General features: G+C 41.3%; 1 protein-coding gene across 3 annotated transcripts in view; it reads left to right on the forward strand.

The window, feature by feature from the left end:
- AGAP2 (ArfGAP with GTPase domain, ankyrin repeat and PH domain 2) overlaps positions 1-10127 on the forward strand; it is a 404081-nt gene extending 393954 nt beyond the window's left edge. For all 3 annotated transcript variants that reach the window (XM_073663273.1, XM_073663271.1, XM_073663272.1), the window contains 2 exons: positions 1334-1589; positions 1890-10127. In XM_073663273.1, coding sequence (XP_073519374.1) covers positions 1334-1589; positions 1890-2096 — 463 coding nt within the window. In that variant the 3' untranslated portion in view covers positions 2097-10127. The remainder of the gene's footprint in view (positions 1-1333; positions 1590-1889) is intronic.
- Positions 10128-19438: the final 9311 nt, after the last annotated feature.

Raw genomic sequence — 19438 nt, forward strand, 5'->3', positions numbered from 1 at the left:
CAGACTAGTCCTTGTTCAGATTCTCTAATCATACCACTGGCATGATTGACAGCTTCCATACACTGCCTGTCATAGGACCATGTTGTGACCATGCATGGGATTTCCAACAGCCCTACCATGACGGGGATTTTATGGAGATTGTCATTCACGCCCAGGGAGGACTATTCTGGGGGAAATGGTGCCACGCTGGACAAGTCCTGCTTTATTAGCACATAACTAGTAGCTGCATAATAAGGTATTTCATGTGCCTAAATAATGTTACTTTTATAATGTTAAAGGAATCATCATACATACTTCAATTGTAGGTGGTTGGGGCAGTCATGGATCTGACTGGTTCCTTTTAAAGGGAATGTGTCACCCCCCCTGGCGATATCAGACCTCTACTATGGGCATACAGGTTATAGAAAGTAAATCTATACATACCTGTATGGCCCATAGCAGAGGTCTGATTGCAGAAAAAAGCACTTTAATCAATTCTACCTGTGCTCTGTGCCGCAGTTTTCTATTGCGCAGGCGCCTTAAAGTGACAGTGACAGTGACCCCCCCGGCGCCTGCGCAATAGAAACCTGCGGCGCAGAGCACAGGTAGATGGGGTCAGGGGGAGCACAGTGCACGTCACAGGGCACTGTGACGTGCAGGGGAGGGGGGGATATGATAATTAAGCAGAGACGAGGGTATTTAGGGGAATAATAAGCACATAGGACGCCAAGCCTGTGGAAAAAAGAATTGATTAAAGTGCTCTTCTCTGTAATCAGACCTCTGCTATGGGCCATACAGGTAAGTATAGATTTACTTTTCTATACCCTGTATGACCATAGTAGAGGTCTGATATTGCCCAGGTGGTGACAGATTCTATTACCAAGTTTTTGCTATGTAATCTGAGAGCAGCATAAAGTTGGGACTGCTTCCCTGATTCCTGCAATATGTCACTCACTTTACTGGTTGATGTAATTTTGATAAAATCACTGTTTTGTTTGCTGCAGCTCTAGCAATTTTCTGAATGCTGAACTGTGTATAACCCCACCCACACACCTGATTGGCAGCTTTCTGTGTACACTGTACATTGGCAGATAGCTGCCAATCAGTAGTTGGGGCGAGGTTATATAGAGCAGGAGGACTACATGGCACATGAAAACTAGTCCTCTAGAGATAATCTCCAGCTGATTTTGAAATTGCAACAAGCAGCCCAGTAAGGGACACATCACTGGAATAACAATGACACAATGCTGCTCTCAGCAAAAATCTGCTAACCGATTCCCTTCCCATAAAAAATGTTTATTTGTTATCAGCTATGATTTTCTGTTTCACGGATTACTTCTCATTTATTATTCAGAGAGGAGAGAGAGTCATGGATAAGAGCAAAGTACGAGCAGCGGTTGTTTTTGGCTCCATTAAAAAGCCCTGGCATCTCATTGGTAAAGCAGCTCTACAAAGCAGTTCAAGACAAAAACCTTGCCAGTGTCTTACTCCTCCTTGCCCATAGCAAGAAGGAGCAGATCAACAGCGCCACAGGAGACCGAGAAAGGCGGACTGCCCTTCACCTGGCCTGTGAGCTGCCCCATGTGGTCATCACACAATTGCTTGTCTGGGTGAGGAGTTATGCTTCGGTGATCCTTTAATGCCGTGTTTCCCAATCTCCAATCCTCACGGTTCCCAATAGATCATGTTTTCAGGATTTCCTTAGTATTGCACATATATTGGAATTATCATCAAGGCATCAGAAATTGTCACAGTCTCCATCAACAGTGTAGCACTAAGGAAATCCTGAAAACATGATCTGTTAGGGGCCGTGAGGACTGGAGTTTGCGAAACACTGTTTTAACGTACTGTATTTTCTAAATACACGCCACATAAAGTTTACACTGACGTACCCTATCTTATTCCAACAGTATGGTGTTGACGTGAAGGCCAAGGACATTAATGGTCATACCGCCCTCTTCCATGCTAGGAGAGCTGGAAGTCAAGAGTGTGTGGATATCCTCCTTCAACATGGATGCCCCAATGAGCCCACAAGTTCTATGAGCACCCCTATCCTGAGGAGAAAAAGCAGTTGTTCCAGCATTATAAGAACTGATTCCCGGACTGCTCTTGTATAGCCAGCCATATCACTGAAGGCGGGCTTTGGATCAATGACTGTGGCCAGTGGAAGCTTGTCTGGTTGCTCTTCCGTGCTAATGTGTAATTTGTCATACAAAAAAAGCCAGAGTCCAGTGTATATACTGATGGTGTATGTATATTTTGAAAGATTTTGATTAATGCCAGCCATCTCCATGATATTTGCCCATTGTAATGTTTTCAGCTGACCTCCCCTTGTTGCTGTGATCCAGCATAGTAGTATTTAATGCCTTAATTCTTTCATTACTGAAAGAACAGTAAAACTGAACAGTCCCCGTCCTTCATTGTTTACACCAGGCAATTCTATCTAAACATACAGTGTGTGAAATTCACCAATGTAACCCCCAGATTCAGTGGTCAAGGTGGGGCTTTTTATACATTGCAGGTTACTGCTATCCTAGGAATGTATGAATAAATGTGGCCAGCCAGGGACATACATGTCAATTCTTTATCTCCTAGAGGTTTGCACTTTTATAGAAGAAACAGAAAAAAAATGCTATGTTATGCTGTGTACAGGCAATATTGTGTGACGTCATAGCTGAAGACCACCTATGGGTATACATTGTAGAGTAGAACTTGCTTTGTTAAATAGGGCCTCAATAAATATGTATTGTGATGAATCTTGTCACAAGTTTTTTTCACTCTTGTAATTTTAGAGTAATAACATTTGAGTTTTACAGAGATAGAGTAAGAATTAGAAGTTGAAGCTCTTGAGCTGGAGTACATGTGGCCCGCCACCTTCCATGTGTCATTTCTAGTACTTGGGATCCTTAAGCTGTAGGGCCTGGACGTGACTGCTACTTCTGCACCCGTCACGCTACCAGCTGCACCACGGGGCACAGTAATAGCCGATAGCAGGCTACTGCCTCCATATTATAGACCTCTATAACATAGATCTCTAGTATGGCCATGTGCACTAGGCTTTATGCTGATTGAGACATTACAGATTAATAATCCAATAAACTAAATACAGGACTAATTTTGAGAAAGCATTAATAATCTTGCAGTAAGCAAAGTGCTGTTCTTCTTTATTACTCACATGTTGTTCTGTCAGTCTTCAGCAGCCTTGGCCTAGTGACGAGACTATAACTTCACCAGTGGTGAAGGTAACACCATCTATTGGAGATTCCAAAAAGTATGACAGAAAGCAGACACAAGTTCCCAAATTTTCTATATGCAAATGGCCTCTTTAGAGAGGAAGAGGACTAGAAGTCTGTAGCGCCACCTGTCGGAAGCAGCGATCATAAAAGAAACAATCGAACCTTTAACAAGCCTTGCAATATGATTTATAATTAAAGCCAAAGCAGAATCTCAATTTGCGCACACGGTGTTTCGGGGTATTGCCCCTCATCAGTGCAAAGTATGAGATCTAATTTGGCTGGGCGAGAGGCTCTGGACTGAGGTCTAAGAGGTAACTTTTCTCCTTGTGGAAAGTGACTTGCCGACCCTGGCATGACAATGTGAGGAGACTTATACACCGTGCAATGCTGCTCTGGGAAATTAAATATGCATTGCACGGCATATAAGTCTCTTTACATTGTCATGCCAGGGTCGGCATGTCACTCTCCACAAAAATAAACGTTACACCTTAGATCCTAAACCATATGTTCCATAAAATTTTGTGCAATGTGTATCCATGAAATTACAAGGCTTGTATACTAATAAATATGTCTTAACAGTGTAAGAGACTAAAGCGTTCACACTTCCTAACATGTTTGTATATGTCGTTCCTGTGAGCGCATCTCAACATTAGTAAAGGGGTGAGGCAGTGGTCTTCAGCCACGTCCTATGTAAATGGCAGTGAGGATGGTGCTCTTATTTGTTAGTAAGTCTTAGCACACTATTTAGACTTATTTGCTTTTAAAATTATTCTTAACTTTATTCAATTATTTAGAAAATTTTGCGAAATGTGCAAAACGAGTAAAATTTGAACCCTCTCTTTTCTTATAATAAAGACAAAGACCGTCACAACTCTAAGTGGTTTAATATACGGTAGTTGGTGGATCCCACCAAAATAATTGGGTTAGATAGACTTTGATTTTATGGTTTTTGAGTCCTAAGATGGAGAGTCAGTAATAGAGACGATTGACACTAAATTAGTTTGTGTACTGTCTGTGCAAGATTCAAGACTGAGCCAATGCAGTATTCATTATGGTAGATGGATATCTTATAAAGATACGTGCCTACAGAGCATAGTAGTTAAAGGCCACAAAAGAACATTAAATTGCTGTCTGTGGTTTGTGGCCACATAAAAATAGGATCATAATTAGTGATGAGCAAGAATGTTCTGTTAACCCTTTCGGTGAACATGCTCGGGTGCTCACAGAGTATCTTCAGTGTGCTCGGATGTTATGTTGTTATGTTTGAGTCACTCCGTGCTCATGATTTGCGACTGTTTGACAGCTTTAATACATGTGAGGAATGCCTAAGAAACAGGCATTCCTCACATGTATTAAAGCTGTCAAACAGTCGCAAATCATGCGCACAGCGTGACTCAAACATAATACCCGAGCATGCTGAAGATACTCGGAAAACACCCGAGCATGCTGAAGATACTCGGAAAACACCCGAGCATGCTCGTAAATCTCGAGTAACGAGCATGCTCGCTCATCACTAATCATAATGCATCTGTCAAATCTTTTATGGATCCCATATGACATCTAGTCATGTTTCAAGTATGAATACAGCCTAAAATTAAGCAACATACCATTATCTCTTCCAATATGGCTCAGGACTCCCTCCCCGCCCTTACTATGAAGTGCAAATGATGCCGTTTATTTCATTTCTGGAAATGAATATACATGAGCTCCATCAGTCTTATCATAGAAAAAAATCTAAATAAAATTATATTTTAATAGAAGTTAAAAGGAAAAGCAAAAAGTTTGTTGACTTAATTTAAAATATTTTTATTTATTGGCAGGCATTTAATCTGTAACAGATTATTTTATGCTTCTTTGTTTAGCTTCTTTTAATAGAAAGTAGTAGACATTAGAGAGTTTGTTCTGCTGTCACTGCCTTTTGCTTTCTTGTAATCTTATAAACATTTTACTCTAGTTTTGTCCCAAATTGACACAAATTTCTACCCCAGACTTTGCGCATCTCGTTTTAGACTTAGTTCACACTGTATTCAGGGCTTATGTTCAGTGTGGATTTATGGAGTGCCTCCATGCATATGCCCCAGATATATGAAACTGTAAAAGAATGCCAAATATTGGTATGCATTTGTCTAATAAAAGTTGATAGCCACTTCTTATTTTCTATCACATTTCTGTTGCTTTTTGACATAAATATAGCAAGCTACACTACTATCTCCAGTTAGAGCAAAAAAGATGAATTAACTCAATGTGGTCTGTTACAATAAGTTAAAAATTAAAGGATATGGACACCTTCAGGTGAATTATTTTTTAATTAAATCCTTGTATTTATGGTTAAAAATCATTTTTGTTGTTGGGTTTGATTTACATTTTCATTCTATAGCTCCCATTACTATTGCTTACTACAGAATGAGGTATCTGAGAATCCATCAGTGAGCTCATTCTGATGGGGAGTTGGTAACTGTTTTATCTGTGTTTATTGAGCCACTCTCAGATGATTTTTGAGTCATAACTGTGTGAAAGTTGAGCTTAATCTTTCTGGTCATAAAACAGCACAGAGCTGCAAATATGACAGAAGAGTAAAAAACTCCCTTTCAGAACAAGCTTACCGACGCATTCTCTGAAAACTAATTTCACAGTCAAGAAATCAAAAAATTCCCTCAAAGCCAATCAATATTTCATTTTAATGAAACCCAATTACAAAAATGTTTTTTTTAGCATGAAATACAAGCATGTATGTAAAAAAAAGTGGCCCCAAAAGTATCCTTTACATCATAATACAGATCCTATAAAAACAGAAGTCATGATTCCACTGTGAACATGCCAGTGTCTTCTAATTTGGATTAGAAGGTCCTCGACCATGAAGTAGGAAGCTGCCAGCTTTTCAAATCAAGATGCTTATTTCATTTGCAAGGGACTATGTGTCATAAATCCACAGTTGTGAACATTGTAGAGTTTATCCACAATCACTACTACTTTAAAAAGAACATATCAGATTTTCGACCACTAAGGGCTGCTCATAAGGCGAATTACTTTTTCCTCTAAAAGGAACCTGTCATGTAAATAAAAGCTATCAACCTACAGATATGGGATTAATCTGCAGATCAATAGCGTTTTGAAGTTGTCTGGCGCCAGCACTGAGAGCCCCGCTGCCGGGAAGAAATTAACTTTAGAGCAGGTGAGTAACAAAAACAGAAAGACCGGCACTTTTCAGATCGCCCACCTTCACAGAATTCCATGAGTGCCAGTCCACAGACGGCCAGAGATCGAAATCAGAGGGTGCTCAGCCCAGAAAAAAGAAGTCTTGTATCACTTAGTAGATAGGCAGCACTCTAGCAAGCGTTTCCAGTTGGAAAACTTTTATTGCTTCAAACACACGTTAAAACCTGGAGCCGGGAAGCGGAGTACCATCTTGTGTTTTCTATTTAAGAGCCATCCCCCCCACGTGTAGTTTGTATTTGGACCCGTTGAAGCACCAGGCAGGTGTGAAACGGTCGTCGTCCAGAAAGTACTTTGCTTCCCCGGCTCCAGGTTTTAATGTGTGTTTGAAGCAATAAAAGTTTTTCAACTGGAAATGCTTGCTGGAGTGCTGCCTTTCATCTATCTACTAAGAGATTAACTTTATTCGTTCTGGCAGCCTTGGGCTTTCAGTCATAGGGGTGGGGTGGCCCGGCGTGGCCTCAGTTCCCGCTCAGTTCATAGTGAGCGGTGGCTGCAACTGCGCCTTCAGCACTGACTGAAAGCCAGCATACCATTAGAACTGGCTGTCAGTCAGTACTGGCTAAAATAAAGTTAATTTCCTCCCGGCAGCGGGGCTCTTAGTGCAGGTGTCGAGCAGCTTCAACTCTGTAGATTAATCCCATATCTGCAGGTTAATACCATTTTTTTAACATGACAGGTTTCCTTTAACACCAAGCAATCAGCTGGGTTTTTTTGGGGGAAGTTATATCTGTCCATATATTATAGTCTAGTATGCTAGAAGAGCCCAGGACACTGCCAGCTACATTCTTCAATTCTGTATTCTGTGTCTAGGACCCTTCTTGTATATTGTTCCTTCATGGTAGATCATTGTTAAGCTCACCTCTAAGTTAGCTTGCCTCAAACTATTCTAGGGCATATTATATAAATCGGGCCATATATTAAAATACACGTTGTAGTATTACAATGTGGTCATTCACTTGAATGCATGGAAGGATCAGGTCTACTATAGCAGCATTCACTTACGTTCATGCCCTCTATTTCTTTTATAAAAGTGCCAATACCAACATTTACAGCATTATATATTGGGATATGATTCGGAATTATTTCAGCTCAGTGCAATTGAACATATATTTCTAAATCCGCCCTGAAGCCTTCACAGCTGTTGGTGCATTGCACTCGAATGTATGAGTAAGGAGTGTTGTTTTTTTTTATGCAAACTTGTTTCTATGTAAAATTTTTGAGAAAAAAAATTATATAGTATTTAAAACTAGACAGCTGACACCCAGAAACTGTAGTGAACTTGTTTTTGCCGTGCACATGGTTTACGGTATCTTTTGTGATCTTCTGGGAAAGCTGTTTAATTTATTGGTTTATTAGAACTATAGGGTATTGGTTGGGTGTTTTTACATTTTGCGTGCAGTATGACAGCTTAACAATGCAATCTTTACAAATCGTATATATTGTTCTGTGTAAGGCAGTTGTATGTGTTTGAGAAGTGGAGATGAAGAATATATTAAACATTGCTATTGTGTTTTTTTTTTTACATTTTTTTTGGTTATTTCCCTGTGACATAATTAATTCACTATTCACTGTTATATTTGATTTACAATTTCATATTTGTACTCCTATTTTAATATATTGCTTATAATATATATTGGCATTTATGAAAGATAGGAGTTCCTTCCTCCTAAATTTAGATGTAGCTATTTGAATGTTGGAAGATTAACCAGCAGATTTAACACCATAGAAAATGGACTGACTGCAGTGTTAAACATTTTTCAAAAACTGAGACTTGCAAATTGTACAATAAAAGATTATAGGTAACATGCTGGATACCAAAATGAATAGAAAATTCAGTTAGTTCACTATGCACTTAGCTCGATCTAGTCGTGGTTACAGACAGGTCAGGTGGTTTTCTTTCTCGATGCAGATTTGGAGTTCTGTACAAAAAAAAATGGAGCTCCGACTACTGTAAAGACTATGAGAAAATGAATCAAAAAATAATTTTGAGCCTATTTTAACTAAACAAATGGTCTTCAATGTACTTTAACCCTAGAACGCATGACCATAAAAATGGATATTTTCAAAAAAGAGTTGCTATACCGAAAATGCCTGTAACATAAAAATAAATGAACAACTGGAAATGACAAACAACTATATTCCTGAGGAATACCTAGAGTTTCAAAATTCTAACTAAAGTAATCTTGCAGAAAATAGAAAACAATTAACAGGGCGGGCCTGCGAGGCCCCAGGTATGCGTTCTAGGGTTAAAGGGGTTGTCTGGTCTTCTGCTAAAAGTCTGCAGTTACTCTATGTGCACAAATTGCACACTGTCAGGTTTCTCAGTTAATACTGTTGAAACTGGGCGTTCACATGACCACAAGTATGTGATATGCATAATTCCAGCCACATTCCTACTAGACATGCTCGTTCTCACTCAATTCACTTGTATTAAGTGGAACAGAGCATGTCTAGTTTGAATGAGGCCAGAAGTATTCAAATCATATACTGACCGTTAGTTTTCAGAAGCATAACTGAAGAATCCTGACAGCGTACTGTGAGGATTCAGAGGTCTGCAGTCATATGTAGTGGCTGCCGACTTTTAGCAGAAGACTTGACAACTCCTTTAAAGCTAGTGAAGATATGTGCTCATACGCTGCGTGAGCAAGGCCTAAAGCTACTAATGCTGCCCAGTTACTATTAACATACAGCCATGGAGTTCTGATCTGCCTTATTCATTCTTGCATATTTATTTCTTACAAATGGCAAATTCATTTTACAAAGTGTTGTAGATGATATTTTATGTCTACTTACCCCATGTCCACAACCCAAACATGAATTACTGCCTGTTTACGCCACCAAAATGTAAAACTAAATGTTAAAATGAACAAAATGAAAAAGAAAACAAAGTAAAAAAAAACAAAAACATTCAGCATTAATGTACATTTATCTAGGTTTGCTGTTCTGGCTTCTTCACTTTTTCAGTCGTTCCTGTGACTTTTGTAGAAGCTGTGATTGTGCCTGACATCTTTATATCCATTCCTCAGTGCTGAACGTGTTTTATAGGAACTTAAAATGCCTGCAGGTTTAACCAACACTGCCTGTTGAGTCTCACTGCGTGGAATAGGGTGTAAAATTAAAGAAATATGTGTAGAATACAAATATACACAAGGGGGCATTATCAAGCCTGTTTTAAAATCAATCTTTTATTTCTACTGATCATACTTGAAAATGGACCTAGGCTTAAATTCATTGTCCCTGACAGGGCATATGGGTGTCAAAGAAAATGGTCTCCTTCTTAGGGCCCCCTACTCTATTAGTCATTGTAGAGAGCCGCTGCGAATAATGCTCCAGCACTTGAGCACTTGCTCGGACCATTTATGGTCACCAATTCTGGTGGTGTGGCACTCTAGTCATAAGAAGTTGAAACAACTACTTTAATGAGAGCTAAATAAGGTCCATACATATATGTACTGTAACATGATCATTTCAGGCAGAATATTTATAAATATTTTGTTTTATTCAGAACAGAGGATTAAGGAAGCAGACATAAGCAATCATTTGCAATTTTATTGTACTACATCATCTTCACCAAATACCACCTAAAGGGATGATCCATCTGAAAACATGCACATTTTTTTTATTACTCCAGTGCATAAAGTTGCAAAAAAAATAATTTTACTAAAATAATACTTTTAAATCAATTTTCAAAATAATTTTAAAATAAAGTAAAATATAACTTTTAATTAAAAATTGTTTTGTGCCTATAGACTCCAATACAGACTATGTTTCCATAGTAACAGACTACAAGTAAGGTTTATGTAGTCTGATCTTGTATTTTTTTTTTTTATCATCCACCATCCTTGTATTTCTTGTCAGCCCACCAAATCTCAGTTATAACAGTTGGGGGGAGAGATGGAATATGGCTGCACAATCCGGCTATTAAGGGTTTATACTTGAAAGAAAACACAGAAACTTGAGCAAAAATCATTTTATATTTAAATTTTATTTTTTTACATAATTACACTCATTCAGATCCCCACATTCATTTTGCCAGCGCATGTTAGGAAATATTAGAAGTGATCTGATCTGGCTCAATCAGTGTCAGTGTACAAAGAAGTAGCCCAATGTAAACTGTGTAACAGGACCCCCAAACTGACATGTGCCATTTATAATCTTGGTGTCTAGGGTCCAAGTATTACAGCAACCTGTACACCCCCAGAGGCTTCACTTGTGTTCATACTAGACTTGTATAGTAGTTAAGTAGATAGTAATACGCCTCAAATATACTCTATTTCTTAGTGAAATGTTAACAGGCAGTTTTGGCTATTCAGGGGAGATTGAATTTCCTACCCTAAATCTTCATGAAGGGAACAAAAGTACTGCAAAGTTGTGTAGTTGTTTTATTGCCAGGTTTATTTTGCAAATACAAAAATTATGTAATATAAGATTTATAAAATAAAGTGTCAAACTGTTTATTGCACTTTGCTAGATTGAGTTTTTTTTATACATTTGTTAAAATGTGAAAAAGCAAAAACAAAAAAAAACTTGATTCCTCTGCTGCAGATTAAATGAGCTTGAAATCACTACAAAATAAAAAAAATGGATTTTAATCTTAATCTTAACACCTTAGCACAAAATGACGTAAATATACTGTACATCATTGTGGGGGCGCCCAATGGAACAGGCCAAATTAACCCCTGTCCAGATTAAACCCAAGTATAGTTTGGCCCAGGCCAAAGTAAACCCCGGGGAAAAACTGTCCTAGGGCAAACTATACCCAGGGGTGTAAAATAGCCTAGGCCAAAATATACCTCTCCAGGCTGCTATATACCCCTCTATTTTATGAGCCCTTGTAAATGAGATAGATTTTAGATGCCATTTATTAATAACTTAAAATTGACTTGCACGTAGTGGGAAGGTACCGTAGTTGTGTTGTTAATCACATGATGAAGATTGATCTTAGGCTGTGTGCCCACGATGCGTTTTTGGTGCGTATTTGCATCGCGAAAACGCTCCAGAAACGCATTGCATACCTTATCCCATGACTTCCTATGACATTCTGCAAGTTCTGTGCACATGGTCAGGATTTTTTCTGAGCAGATTTTACTCGCAGAAAAAATACGGACATGGCCAATTCTTGTGCGTTTCTGCATGTGTATTTGCCTATACAGTGCATTGGAAAAACGCATGGCAAATACGCGTCAAATATGCGTCAAATACGCGTCAAGAACGCATGTAAAAACCGCATGCGTTTTTCTGCCAAGGAGATGCAGAAATGCTCAGGAAAATTTCTGCTTCATTTCTGCATCATCGGGGCACTAAGCCTGACAGTACAATGTGACTGGTAATGGACAACAGTCATTACATCTGAGATTGCACTCTTGTCCATTAAGGTAAGTGCTTTTACTTTACAATACAATTGTAACTTGAACTTCTCACTTCACTGGTTTTCTCACCCTGTCTCTGATTGGTTGAAAAGTGTGCAGATCTCTTTCTGTCATCCTCAGACACACAGCTGCTTTTAATGTGTAACTACTGAGAAGTGCGGTAAGATTATTTACCTCATTATATCTTTGTGGAAGTCTAATATTTTTACTGATTGAAGTTTTTCTGGTTCAAGTAATAAAAGTCTATGTGTTTAGAACTTTAAGATTTAAGTCAGTTATCTTCTCACATAACTTACCTGACAAACCTGAACCCCCAATAAGATGTTGAAAAATTAAGTAATTCTTGTGTATATCACTTAACACTGCTGATATCAAGGTGGGGTATAATCTGGCATGAGGGGGTATAAAATGGCCTAGGCCAATTTATACCCCGAAGTAAGCCATAATATACCCGGGGTATAATTAAGCCTAGGCCACTTTAAACCCAGGTATAGTCTGGACTCGGGGTATACTATGGCCTGTTACACTGGGCTCAGGAGCTGAGCTCTTTCCACATACAGCTGATGCCCGCTATATTACATTATTACATAGCCTAGCCAGTATTTGCCTCAAACAGCAGGGGCCAGAGCTAAGCTCTGATAGCTGCTGCGAACCATTTAAATGGAAACAATCAATCATCTGAGAGCAGCATAATGTAGGAAAAAAAAAACCTGAATCCAACGATGTATCACTTAGTTTACTGGGTGCGGCAGTTGTGACACAATTAGAGTTTTTAGATTTATCATGAAGCAGAGCTGAGAAAGTTATCCCTGCCTTCAGCAGACTCTCTATACACATAGTCTAAAGACAGTGAGCTGCTTATCCTAGGAGGTTGCAGAGTCAGGGCAATGATAATCACCAGGTGATAAAACCTTCATTGTAAGTAAACAACAGCACACAGCTTGATAAGTGACAGATCTTTGAAATCTGTGTTTTAACCCCTATCTTATGCTGTCCTCAGATTACATAGCAAAAACCTGCTGACAGATTGCTTTTAAATGTCACTGTCAATTTTTGACAGCGGCGTTTAAATGGGGTAGTTGCAACTGCATGAGATGTGATCACGGGGCACCGATGGATTACCATGACAGTTGGGGCTTGCTTAACATCCCCGTAACTGCCATGCTAGACCTCCTGTGAAGCTCAGCCACTGGTTGAACTTCATAAAAGACTGTAATTGTCACTATTTACTGAAATTACGCAGTGGACGACCAAAGAAACAGCACAGCAGAAAGACACATATCACTTGCTTCTCTTCAAAATCTGAAAATGCCCAGCACTGCCTTCAGCTCAGAACTGGCAGCAGCCACTTGGTCCCAGCTACACCCAGCTACTGTTAGGAGAAATCTGGCCAGAAGTGGTCTTCATGGAAAAATTGCAGCCAAAATCAATACTTTGACATGGAAACAAAGCCAAGTGACTCAACTATGCATGAAAACATAGTAACTGGGGGTTCAGAAAAATGTCAGCAGGTGCTAATACATTATAATAGACTGTAAGAGTGGGCCATTTGTTTGCCGAAGGGCTGGAGAACAGTACAATAATGAGTATCTGCAGGAAACAGTGAAGCAGGATTGAGGGTCCTTGTAAGTTTGGGGCTGCATTTCAGCAAATGGAACTGGGCATTTGATCTTGAATTATGGTGTCCTCAATGCTGAGAAATACAGGCAGGTACATATCCAATATGCAATACCATCAGTGAGATGTGATTGGCTGCAAATTTATTGTAAAGCAGGACAAAGAACCCAAGAAGAAGGACAAGGAGCCCTGGAAGTGATGATATAGCCACCTCAGAGCACTGATCTCAACATCATTGAATCTGTCTGGGATTACATGAAAAGTCAGAAGGATTCGTCCCAGCCTACATCCACAGAAGATCTGTGGTTGGTTCTCCAAGATGTTCTGAACAACTTCTCTTCTGAATTTCTTCAAAAACTGTGTACAAATGTAATGATGCTGTTTTGAAGGCAAAGGGTAGTCACACCAAATATTGTTTTGATTAACAATAGTCTTATCTTTGGTTCATTCAGTTTGCGTTTTGCTAATTGTTAAAAATAAACTAATAAAGTAAATATTACATTTCTATTTTTGAAAACATTCTTTGCAGCCTCTTTTCTACCCCTGCCTAAATCTATTGCACACAAGAGTACATATATACACACACATATATATATATATTGTTCTGTCCCCAGTGCGCAATAAAATTATGATGTGAGAAGTGTTACCTTCTTATCCTTGAAGCGAGGCAGACAGGACCGAGTGCGGCTCCAGGTGGATGGAGTCAAAGGTAGACGTAGAGAGATGAATCAGCGGTGGTTTATTTGAACATACCCGAAGACAGTGAGACGATACAGTGCAGATGATACAAGTAGCCAGTACTGTAATTGTCTTGTGGGTGTTCACCTCCAGAGCCGCTACTGAGCAGTGGAAGCTGCTGCTGGTCAAAAGACTTTACTTTCTGCAGCCCAAAAGGGAATGTGTACCTCTCACGCTGGTGGCTGGAGTAAAAATGGATGCCAGGAAGTGAGGTAGTACACAGATAGTACACAGAGCTGCAGGACACTCCCACGTTCTAGAAAAAATGTAAAGGGAGGAGCGAGGGAGTGACACAAAGCTTCTGGTCAGCAGGTGGCAGCAGACAAGTATGAACAGGTAACAATGGAACAGTAGATTGAACTATATGAAAACGATATTAAGGGAACAGCACACTCCCCGTCTGAAATTCACTTTGGGGATTTCACTACTAGAGTCCATAACTAAAACAACCTGTAAAGAAAAAGCATGTTAAAATGCAACGTTAAACATAGGTCAAGTCCGTGTCAAAGAAGAAGACTCAAAGGTTCGAGACTTGTACTGTTCATTCAGTAGGGATGCTCTCAACAGGCAACAACAGAACAAGTTCGTGGATGGGTCTTGTAAAAGTCTTTGCCTCTCCTTTCCTGACGACCTTCAATTCCACCTTCCAAACTTTGCCATCCTGGCTCGGGAGTGCTTTAGTAATTAGTCCCATAGGCCAATCAGTCCTTTCTGTGGGTTGATCTTTCATGAGCACTAGGTCTTCTTTGAGGTTCGGCTTGGGGTGTTGCCACTTCCTTCTCCCTTGCAGAATGACGATGTACTCCTTTCTCCATCTGTTCCAGAAATAGTCCGCCAAGTATTGAACACGTTTCCAATGCTTCTGATAAATGTTCGCATGAGTAAAATCTCCGTTAGGCAATATTGCGTTGTCGGTCTTTTGAGTGATAAGAATTGCGGGAGTCAAAATGGTTGGGGCTTCTGGATCCATGGTTACCGGCACAAGAGGTCTTGAATTAATGATGGCTGACACTTCAGCTAGAAGAGTGACCTGAGTCTCATGAGTGAGTCTTGAATAGTTAACGTCCATTAAAATGGAGTTCAAGATGTTTCGTGAAATCCCGATCATTCTCTCCCAAGAGCCTCCCATGTGAGAACTATGGGGAGGATTGAAGATCCAGGTGCAACCCTTCTCTGCCAGCTGATCTTGGATATGCTTGGTGTCAATATTCAGTTCTCTACATGCTCCAACAAAATTGCTACCACGATCAGACCTCAGCTGTTTTGCAGGCCCCCTGATGGCAAAGAATCTTCTCAATGCATTAATCAGGCTGGAGGTGTCCATGGACTCTATCACCTCAATGTGAACGGCTCGTACACTCATGCAAGTGAACAATACGGCCCAATGCTTACTGTTTGACTGGCCGCCGCGGGTCTTGCGCGTGGTCACCAACCATGGCCCAAAGATGTCGAGACCAACATAGGTGAAAGGTGGCTCTGTAGATGACCTGTCTGTGGGCAAGTCGGCCATTTGTTGGTATAATTGATTTCCTCTCATTTTTCGACTATGCACGCAGTCATGCAGTAATTTTGCTACACGTTTCTTCATACCAATAATCCAGAAGCCTGCAGACCGTAACCTGCCCTCAGTGATTTGCCTGCCTTGATGCTGGGTCTTTTCATGATGGTATCGAATCAGCAAGATTGTGACATGGTGTTTGCTGGGAATGATGAGAGGATTTTGTTCTGCAACACCAAGGCGAGCCTGCTTCAAGCGACCACCAACTCTCAGTAGGCCAGAACTGTCCATAACTGGGTTTAGATTGGCGAGAGGGCTTCTTATGGGAATTTGCTGTTTATTGTGCAAGCACTTCCATTCTGTGGCAAATTCCCCCTGTTGGAGGTAACGTATAATGAGGGACTCACTATGGGAGATGTCCTCAGCGGAGAGGGGCTTGTGGCAGATATGTCAACCGTAACAATCCTTGTCTTCAAGGTTATTACTATAACATCTTACAATATGCACTAACCTTGCGATAGCCCTGACGAGTCTTCTCCAGCTGGAGAAACGCTCGAAACGCTGACAACCAAGGCCGGAAGTTTCCTCCGTTTTGGTGATCATGGGGATGACTTCTGCACGGACTTCTGGGTCATTTTCTGGATCTTGGATGCTGAAGACTTCTTGTACACGTTCGTCTGTCTGTCTCAGCAGAAACTCGGGACCTGTAAACCAAGAAGAGTTTGCTAAGGAGCCTGCGGACATAGGTCTAGTGGCATGGTCTGCTGGGTTCAGTTCAGATGGTACATAATGCCATTGTTTGGGTTCAGAGGATCTCCTGATCCTTTCGATGCGGTTACTGACGTATACATAAAATCGCTTTGTTTGGTTGTAGATGTAACCTAAAACGACTTTACTGTCGGTGTAATATTGGACTTCATCTATCTTGATACTCAGTTCTTGTTGTATAAAGTCGGATATTTCCACTGCCAACACGGTCCCACACAATTCGAGTCTGGGAATGGTGTGATCAGGCTTTGGGGTTAGTTTAGCCTTGCCAAAGACAAATCCAAGGAAGATTTGTCTGTTGGGTTCTGTCACTTTCAGGTAAGCAACCGCTGCTATGGCCTCAGTGGAAGCATCCGAGAAGATGTGGAGTTCCTTCTTTATGCTAGAGGTGAGTGATGTCTCGACGTAAAGTCTTGGGATGTGGATGTCGTTCAAGCTGCACAAAGATCTTTTCCAGGCCTCCCATTTTTGTTTCTTGTCAGGGGGGAGTGGGTCATCCCAGCCCTTGACAGCTTCAGAAAATTGTCTCAGCAGGGATTTGACTTGTATGGTGATGGGCGCTACGAATCCTAGCGGGTCAAAAAGGCTGTTCACTACAGAAAGGACACCACTTTTTGTAAATAGCTTGTCCGAGCAACTTATTTGAAATCCGAAGGAGTCAGCTGCAAGATCCCACCTGATGCCCAGGTTCCTCTGCACAGGAGAACTGTCCAGCCCCAAGTCGATGTCCTTGAACCCGGGGGCGTGATCACCTGACTCAAAGGCTCTCATGACGGCCAGGCTGTTCGAAGCAATTTTGTGTAACCTGAGTTTAGCCTTGAATAGCATAGCTTGAGTTCTTTTAAGCAAATCGATTGCTGCTTCTTCGGTGGGTAGTGATGTTAGCCCATCATCTACATAAAAGTCTTTCTCTACAAAGTCTCTGTCGTCTGTTCCGTATTCAGACTCTCCCTCTAATGCAGTTCTCCGAAGGCCATAAGTTGCTACTGCGGGTGAAGAATTATTTCCAAATATGTGGACCCTCATACGATATTCCACCATCTCTTTATCGTTGTCCTTGTACCAGAGAAATCTGAGAAAGTTCCGGTGGTCTTCTCTGACTAGGAAACAGTGGAACATCTGTTCAATATCGGCAGTGATGGCAACAAGCTCTTCTCGGAACCTCATCAATACTCCCACCATGTTGTTTGTTAGGTTGGGACCTGTGAGGAGAACATCGTTAAGGGATACACCTTGGTGCTTGGCACTGGAGTCGAAGACAACCCTGATTTTATCGGGTTTCCGTGGGTGGTATACTCCGAATGAGGGCAAATACCAGCACTCTTCATTCTTCTTTAAGGATGGGGCGGGTTCTGCGTGGTTCTTGCTGAAGATCTTGACCATAAAGGTGACGATGTGCTCTCTCATTTTGGGCTTGTTGTTCATGGTACGCTGAAGGGAGTTAAATCTAGACAGAACTTGTTCCCGATTGTTTGGGAGTCTTACCCTGGTAGCTCGGAAGGGTAATGGAGAAACCCAGTGGTTTGTTTCATCTTTAGAGAACTCACAGTCCATTATTTTGATAAATTCTTTGTCCTCTACTGACAGGGCTATCTTGTTGTCGTCCTTAGTTGTGTGGAAGACTGATCTTCCCAAGTTGCTGATACATAGAGAAGCAATGCCAGTTGTCTGTGTGGGGCCTGGAGACTTCTCTTTCACCCCATAATGATGAGGACATGGCTTAATAAAGGTAGTGCGTCCATCTCCACGCACGCAAGTCTTGAAGGAATTAATCTCTGAACGATTTGCACATACATTTCCTATGACTACCCATCCTAAGTCCAGTCTCTGGGCGTATGGTGCATAGTCAGGTCCATTACACTGTTGACGCACCTTGTGTACCCTTAGATTGTCTCTACCGAGCAGGAGCAAACCTCGCCGTTGACATCCATAGGAGGAATAACACTGGCCAGGTGCCTTAGGTGTGGTTGGTGAAGTGCAGCTTTGAAGTAGGAATCTGGTCCTTGTAATTAGGTATTTTGTCGCATTCAATAAGAGTTGGTAGGGGTATTTTGGTATCTCCATTGATAGGAGAAGCAATGAATCCCCGCGCTCTCTTGCCGCTGGTCTCTATATGGCCTGAACAGGTATTTAAGGTGTAGGGTTCCGATGGACCGTTAATTCCAAAGGCTTCAAAGAACTTGGGTCCTGCTAAGGACCGGTTGCTTTGGTCGTCTATTATGGCATACATCTTCACTGCCTTTTCTGGAAGCCCTTCCGGATAGACCTTGATTAGACATATTCGGGCACAACACTTCTCCCTTTGACTCTCACCACATACCTCAGAGCATGAGCATGAGACGACTGTGGCAGTGTTAGACTGATTCTGGGGCTCCCCGCTATGACTCGGAGTGGGAGCGATGGTGGACACTGCAGTCGGTGAATCTCTGGCAAGCGGGGTTGGGTGCATAGCTGAGGTGTGTTCTTCGCTATTACACTACTCACACTTGATGAGAGCTTCACAGCCTTTGGCCATATGCTCCACTGAAGCACAGCATCTGAAACATACCCCAAGCTCGGTGAGGACTTTCTTGCGCTCCTGAAGGGCCTTGGACCTGAACCCTCTGCACTTGCTTAGTGAGTGAGGTTTCTTGTGAATGGGACACTCCTGATTGAAGGACTTGTCTCCTGATGATCCAGTGTACTGTGTACCGGTGGGTACTGCAGGTGATGGGAGATTAGTCTTTCTGACACTCACAGTGTTCTCAAAGTCTCTACATTTCTGTATGACACCTTCATACTTGGATGATGGTGTAGTTGAAGTTGCAGTGTTAAGCTGTAGGTAGTCGAGGGTGCGGTCGTTCCTCATCTGGGATTGCTCGTCGATGAACCTGCAGAAATGAATGAATGGGGGGAAGGTGACGTCGTGCACTCTCTTGTACCTTGTGACTGACGTTGCCCACTTCTCCTGCAAACTGTACGGTAGCTTGATCGCAATTGGGCTCACTCCATGTGCTGTATCCAGGTAACACAGGCCG

Source organism: Phyllobates terribilis, unplaced genomic scaffold, assembly GCF_046119375.1.
Source record: "Phyllobates terribilis strain yellow unplaced genomic scaffold, ASM4611937v1 Scaffold_2__4_contigs__length_985480577, whole genome shotgun sequence".
Taxonomy (NCBI): domain Eukaryota; kingdom Metazoa; phylum Chordata; class Amphibia; order Anura; family Dendrobatidae; genus Phyllobates; species Phyllobates terribilis.